At 43.4% G+C, this 6,997-nt stretch overlaps 1 protein-coding gene across 1 annotated transcript; it reads left to right on the top strand.

The window, feature by feature from the left end:
* The first annotated feature begins 219 nt into the window (after positions 1-219).
* Positions 220-4,042, top strand: actb2 (actin, beta 2). The gene is made up of 6 exons (XM_038267246.1): positions 220-373; positions 1,679-1,808; positions 1,895-2,134; positions 2,471-2,909; positions 2,991-3,172; positions 3,259-4,042. The coding sequence occupies exons 1-6, from the start codon at positions 222-224 to the stop codon at positions 3,400-3,402; spliced, it is 1,287 nt and encodes a 428-aa protein (XP_038123174.1). The 5' UTR covers positions 220-221; the 3' UTR covers positions 3,403-4,042.
* Positions 4,043-6,997: the final 2,955 nt, after the last annotated feature.

The following is a 6,997-nucleotide window of genomic DNA, read 5'->3' as shown; positions in this document are numbered from 1 at the left end:
ATATTAAACATTATAAAATGGGATTTATACCTTCTAGGCCTCAACACATCAATCCCTTCCCTTTTATTTTCTTCCAACCCTTTGCTACTATAGCCTCCCTCCAGTTCTCTCTCAAATCGCGAGCGCGCTCCTCTGCGCGCACAGGCAAAAGCGAGCACGCGACGTGCCTGAATTCATGACGCTGGGCCAATCAGAGGCGCCATTCCGAAACTTTACCTTTTATGGATAGACCCGGACAGCTGGGCTGCTATAAAAGCGGTGCGCCCACTGCTAGCAGACTCACTCTCAGCGCCGTCACACACACAGCTTGTGCGGGATATCATTTGCCTGAAACCGGTTCCCTTAAAGCGAAAAGCCCCCCCCACACCCAAAGGTAAGCTTGCAGCAATATTATTTTTATTTCACTTCTAATTTTAGAGTCCATTGAAATCTAAACATGGCGGCTGGTTTTCTATTGTTGAATGGCAGTGGTTTATTTATTTTTTTCGGCTAAATGTAAAATAGACCACGAGGTTCTTTGTTGGTTCAAAAAGGGGTTTGAATTTGCAGAAACTTTAAGTCTTATCATTTTTAGCTAGATTTGAAGTTGAATTTAGTAATCGTTGTCGCTATGGGATTGACTCATGCATTAACTTTAACCGGCTTATGGCTCATAATGACTATAGAGTTAATACTACGAACTAAGATGGCCTTCTTTATAAGAGTTTAACTTCTGATGCACTTAATAAAAGCATGAAATGTATTCCTGTGGTTTTAGCGCCACTGACTTGAGGCTTGTCTGGATCAGGGCTGCTCCCTTTGTGCGCCTGATCAAGCGGGGTGTGACCTAGTTTAGCATGAGCGCTAACCATGCTAGCACGCCCTTCACAGTTCAATCATTAACGGCTGCGCCCAATAAATGCCCTAAGGATATAGCTGGGTGTCGCTTTTTGAAATCTTGGCTTTAATTAAGTGGAAATTAAAACGACTAAAGGCTTAATTCGTTTAAAGTCATCAGCTAAATGATGTCTAGACTGTTAAAAGTCGTTATTCTGACAGTTAAAAGATGGAGGGGGAGGAAATGGCGAATGACTAATCACTCTTGCTAGTAAAGGTGTGGCTTTCAGGAAATGGTGAGGTAGCCGTGCCCTTGTGACAATTTAAGCTAGGTTATTATGCAACCTTTTAAGGGGTTGATATATTTAAATATCTCGATAGGTTTTATATATATTTAATTCAAATGTGCACATGGTCGAGCCAGACGGCCTGCATGAATGGTCTTTCAGTATTGTGACGCAGTGGTATTGAAGCAAATATTTCTGAAAGGGGTGGGGGGGCTTATTGAGCCAACATGGGGTGGGGGTGTATAGAAGTAACTTAAACCAACCGGAGGGAGTGGTCTGAGCCGGGTCTAGTAATGTCGACTGTTCCCTTTTTTTTTTCTTGCCGTATTCTGGCCGCGTGCCACACTGCTGGTAGCCGCAAAGCTGCTCAAAACCGAACCATGTCCTTATATGGTAAGAACAGAATGCAGCAGCACTTCCTTTTGTCTGACTGGTCGGAATGTGGGCTCGGAGCTCCACCTAGCGGTCGCCTCCGCGAACTGCTCCCATTAACAGGAAGTGAAACTTGTAACCGCAGACCAACTGGCTTTGATTGACAGGTTGAACTGATCTCTTCCTTTTTTCTGTTTTTACAGTTCAGCCATGGAAGATGAAATCGCCGCACTGGTTGTTGACAACGGATCCGGTATGTGCAAAGCCGGATTCGCCGGAGACGACGCCCCTCGTGCTGTCTTCCCCTCCATCGTCGGTCGCCCAAGGCATCAGGTTGGTGTCTGAGCTTATCAGAATAGTGAAAAAAAATCTTTTATTTAAAGGATATCAAACTAAAGTTTTAAAATCTTATCCTCCAGGGCGTGATGGTGGGTATGGGCCAGAAGGACAGCTATGTAGGTGATGAAGCCCAGAGCAAGAGGGGTATCCTGACCCTCAAGTACCCCATCGAGCACGGTATTGTGACCAACTGGGATGATATGGAGAAGATCTGGCATCACACCTTCTACAACGAGCTGAGAGTTGCCCCTGAGGAGCACCCCGTCCTGCTCACAGAGGCCCCTCTGAATCCCAAAGCCAACAGGGAGAAGATGACCCAGGTACATGCCTTGTTTGGTTGTATTCAGTTCAACCTGAGGTCCCTTCCTTTATTCTCACTTCCTCCTTCCTCCTCCTCTAGGATCACTCTACTATAAGATCTATCATCAGCAGGTCTCTTGTGTGCTTTTATTTGCACTTGTGACTTAAAGTTAAACAGAGCTGATGGCTCAGTAATTAAAGTCTGACTTGCACAAGTGTGAAGGAATGTATTTTCTGCACTTTTTATCATCTACTAATATCAGCCTGAGGCTCACTCTAATGCATGTAGTGAGTGCAGTGACCACAGTCCCAACATGTGTTATATACATGCTAACATGTTCACTTCTTCTTTACAGATCATGTTTGAAACCTTCAACACCCCCGCCATGTACGTCGCCATCCAGGCCGTGCTGTCCCTGTACGCTTCCGGTCGTACCACTGGTATCGTCATGGACTCCGGTGATGGTGTGACCCACACAGTGCCCATCTACGAGGGTTATGCCCTGCCCCACGCCATCCTGCGTCTGGACTTGGCCGGCCGCGACCTCACAGACTACCTCATGAAGATCCTGACAGAGCGTGGCTACTCCTTCACCACCACAGCCGAGAGGGAAATCGTGCGTGACATCAAGGAGAAGCTGTGCTATGTCGCCCTGGACTTCGAGCAGGAGATGGGTACCGCTGCCTCTTCTTCATCCCTGGAGAAGAGCTACGAGCTCCCTGACGGTCAGGTCATCACCATCGGCAATGAGAGGTTCCGTTGCCCAGAGGCCCTCTTCCAGCCTTCCTTCCTTGGTAAGTTTCACACCCCTGAGTTCTCCACCTGATAGGAATGCACTTTTGAAGGGTATTTGCTAAGTATCAATCTGCTCACAGGTATGGAGTCCTGCGGTATCCATGAGACAACCTACAACAGCATCATGAAGTGCGACGTCGACATCCGCAAGGACCTGTATGCCAACACTGTGCTGTCTGGAGGTACCACCATGTACCCTGGCATCGCCGACAGGATGCAGAAGGAGATCACAGCCCTGGCCCCATCCACCATGAAGATCAAGGTAAGATCATCTCTGGCAGCTGCTCTGACTCCTTCCATTTCGACCACAGAAAAAGTGTCTAACCTGCCGCTTGTGTTCCCTTGCAGATCATCGCCCCACCAGAGCGTAAATACTCCGTCTGGATCGGAGGTTCCATCCTGGCCTCCCTGTCCACCTTCCAGCAGATGTGGATCAGCAAGCAGGAGTACGATGAGTCTGGCCCCTCCATCGTCCACCGCAAATGCTTCTAAACAGACTGTTCCTCCTCCCCTTCCCCAAAACACCCAACAACTTCAGCTCTGTGCAGAACAACCACACATTTCTCATACACTCAGGCGCAGAGCCTAGACGACAACTCATTGGCATGGCTTCAGTTATTTTTGGCGCTTGACTCAGGATAAAAAAAAAAAACTGGAACGATGAAGGAGAACAAATGTTTAGGTTTTTTGGCTAGGTTTGAAGGAAACCCCTAAGGTTCTGCAGTTTTATCTGGGGGCTTAAAAAAATGTACATTTTGTCATTCCAAATGTTTGTTAAATGCGTTGTTCAGACACATGATTCCAAATGTTAAACTGCATTGTTCAGACACGTATTTGCCTCTGTGAAGGCTGCCCAGTGGTTGGCGCATACTTAAACATGGTTGTAGTATCGCTTGTATGTAAATTTATGTCTGGGTTTTTGTACTTTTCAGCCTTAAAATGATCTTGGTCCTGTTTAATTTTTTTTGTTATGCAAAACCCAATTGTGACCTTCTTCCCCATTGGAGGTTTCATCCCTGGGGTGGTGGGGGGTAAGGGGTCTCAAAGTGATGTTAACATGGGGTGCCAGACCGGTGGGGCCAACCTGTACACTGACTAAACAATCCCAATAAAGTGCACATGTGTTCCAACATACTGTCTTGACTGTCTTCTATCTGGTTAAACATGTTAATATGTAAAAAAAAAGACTAAATAGTACTTTGTTTGTGCAGACTTGAATTGCATTTTAAAAGTAAGGCTGAAATATTAGGCCAAAATGTCTTTCCCTTCAAGTAGTTTCTGCTTTTACGCTAAAACTAGTTTAGTTTCAAAATCTTGACAGATGTACTTTAAAGTTTGAACACAGGAGGGCAGCAAAACATTAAGTGTCTGAAGGCACTGGCAAAGTTGAAAGTAACTCTTTCACAAAATCAAAACTTTCCACAAGTCTGCATCAATAAAATAATTTAAGTATTCAGATGAGGGCTTCTCCTATAAACTATAGCCATTGCAGCTGAGGGGAAATGGCTCATCTACCTGCTGTTTCTTTTGGATGCGGTTATGTCCTGCTGCATGGAAGGCAGGCAGAAATTTCTTCAATTTGATTCTCCCTGAAGTTTCAACTGAAACTGCTTCCTTATCCTTTAGTGACATTTAGAAATGTGTGCTGGTTTTAATGTAAACTAGCCCAATTATACCTCTTTGGTCATTTTTATGCAGGTGCATGTTAATGATGCACTCCCAATTCCTTGCTTTTAAAAATGACAAGATGGACTTTTACTTTATAGCAGGATTGCAGAGTAAAAAATGGTTCCAGCATTTCCAGATGGTGTTCAGGTCTCCAACAGGTGACTCCCTAAAGCTGCATCAGTTAAGTGGGTGAAAGGCAAATGGTGGGCTGCACTGAAAAAATATGAACCGATTCTTGCATTCAATCATATTTAGTTTAACACAATTGATTCATGTTAGCAGGGTAGGACAAAACAATTAAAGTAACTAAATATGAATGCAAAAATCGGTTGCATTTTTTTCATTGTGGTCTGAGGAATGATTGCTCACACAATGCTGCAGATACTGCTTTCTAAACTGCCTCCAGCAGAGGGAGACATTCTTTAGGACTTTACAAACTGCATTATCTCATACATACTCTGAACATTTCACAGAATACTGCAACCACAAGACAATAGATGCATTTATTCTACTTAATGCAGTTTAGGTCTGATTAGGGTCATTAAACATAAGTTATGATCTGCTTTAAAAATAAGTTCAGGACTGTTCACCTAGAATAATAGGCTCCTTTAGGAGAGCAATAAGAGCAGGAGGGTGTCCTTTAGTTGCTCTGGAGAAGCTGCAATGATCCACAGTTCAGTTGGGAGGATCAGTCAGAGATTTTTTTTGTGCATTTCTCCACAGCTGTGGGCTTTATGAAATGGCTTAATACAAACCATGACCCATTACCTTTGATCACCTTTTGGGTTAAGCAGACTGGTCAGGGTTAATGGGAAGAAGAACCAATACCAAATGCTTCTTTTCTGTTCAAAGCCTATAAACGCTTTTTGCAAGTCACTGTCTTATTTAGATGGAGTCACAGCTGATGTTTGCAGTGAAGTTATAAAAACTGACCCTGGTCTGTTTTATTTTCCCCGCTCTGGTCAAATAAAGCCTCAGGATCTGTTTTAAGTAGCATCCTGTCTTCTCCGTCACTAGACCCAATGACGGATTGTCCGCAGAAACATCCATAAAAAGCCTCTCAGAGGGTTTTTATGACTCTGACACATCCCAGCTGAACTGTTACCCTGTAGATGTGTGTTGCATCATTGCCCCTCTATGCTTCCTGTTGAGTCTTGATGGCTTACATGAGAAAAAAGAAGAAAAGCAACAAGTTCTCAGAGCTCTGACTGCAGGAGCAACCACCTTAGAGAGCATATCCTGTGTACTGCAAGCTTGCTGGAACACGTATCAATCAAAAACACCTCCCCTCCTACTCTTCCACTCTAACCCCACCACACACCCACTCACAACTACCAAGAATGTGCTTTCATCTCTGAGAAAGCTTGAAAATAAAATTAGCTCCAGCTTCTATCAATGTATTTCCAGCAGTAGCATTGACTGCACTGTTTATCCTTACTGCTCCATTATGTGTTGCACTAGATGAGGGTCCACGATGGAGGCATGCAGACAAATTTACCAGAATTTTTATTGGAGTATAAATGTATGAATAACAGAAATTACAGATCCTCCGCTTTGTGAGGATATTTCTACTCAATCATTCAGCAATTCTGCGTTCCTGTATTGAAATCAGAGAAGACAATTGTTTGTGATGGATGGACAGAGACAGATCGTCATGGTACCACAGCATCATCCTGCTAACTGTGTGATGGAACCCTAAACGACCTGGTTTATCCCAGAACACGGATTTCTTTTAATTACTGCTCTAACTTTAATAGCACTTATGTAAAGATTATCCTTTTTTGTAGCTCTTGTCCTCATGGGCGGTTCTAAGTGGGGGATAACAGGGGCCAGTGCCCCCCTGTAGAGCTGGTCCGGCCCATATTATGGTCTCAAAGATATAACACAGAATGAATTAATGATACATATTTCATGGTATGCACTGGAACAGAAACTGGTGCCTTAGACTAATTTAATTCTTTATGTTTACATTTTTATTTTATTGATGTTTTAAAAATTAAGTTGTTGCTTTTAGCTTCAGTTATAAGGAGATAGAATCACAGTTTTCTTTTGTAGATCTGAAGATAGCAGAGCTGCAGATTTCTTTTTGGTTCACTTAATATATCAAACACTGAACTCTGTCCAGTCTTTTCTTTCTTTTTTGTTCGGTGCCCCAATGATAAAACCCTGGCCCCACCTGGGGCCCCCCTGGTTAATTTGGTCTAGAACCATCAGGATAAAAATGTTTCTAATTTAGTTATGTATTAAATTCTCTTTTTCTTGGCAATTTTGGGTGGTTTGAGAAATTACATTTTTGCACCTTTTTCTCAAGCTTCAATTATGTCCCATGCATTGTTTTAACAGGCGATCTCATCAAGTTTTATGCCAATAATAAAAAAGAACACATGTTTCTCTTAAAAAAACCCCAAGCAAAATGAGT

Source organism: Cyprinodon tularosa, unplaced genomic scaffold (assembly GCF_016077235.1).
Source record: "Cyprinodon tularosa strain WSP-4 unplaced genomic scaffold, ASM1607723v1 ctg118, whole genome shotgun sequence".
Classification (NCBI taxonomy): domain Eukaryota; kingdom Metazoa; phylum Chordata; class Actinopteri; order Cyprinodontiformes; family Cyprinodontidae; genus Cyprinodon; species Cyprinodon tularosa.
Note: the sequence above shows the minus strand (reverse complement) of the source record. Positions and strands in the feature narration are given on the sequence as shown.

What these genes read in the sequence shown, in the direction of transcription:
- actb2 (XM_038267246.1), top strand. Translation starts at nt 222, where the DNA reads ATGGATAGACCCGGACAGCTGGGCTGCTATAAAAGCGGTGCGCCCACT. An exon ending in TCGGTCGCCCAAGGCATCAG is followed by an intron (nt 1,809 to 1,894) that starts GTTGGTGTCTGA and finishes CTTATCCTCCAG; the next exon opens with GGCGTGATGGTGGGTATGGG. An exon ending in ACAGGGAGAAGATGACCCAG is followed by an intron (nt 2,135 to 2,470) that starts GTACATGCCTTG and finishes TCTTCTTTACAG; the next exon opens with ATCATGTTTGAAACCTTCAA.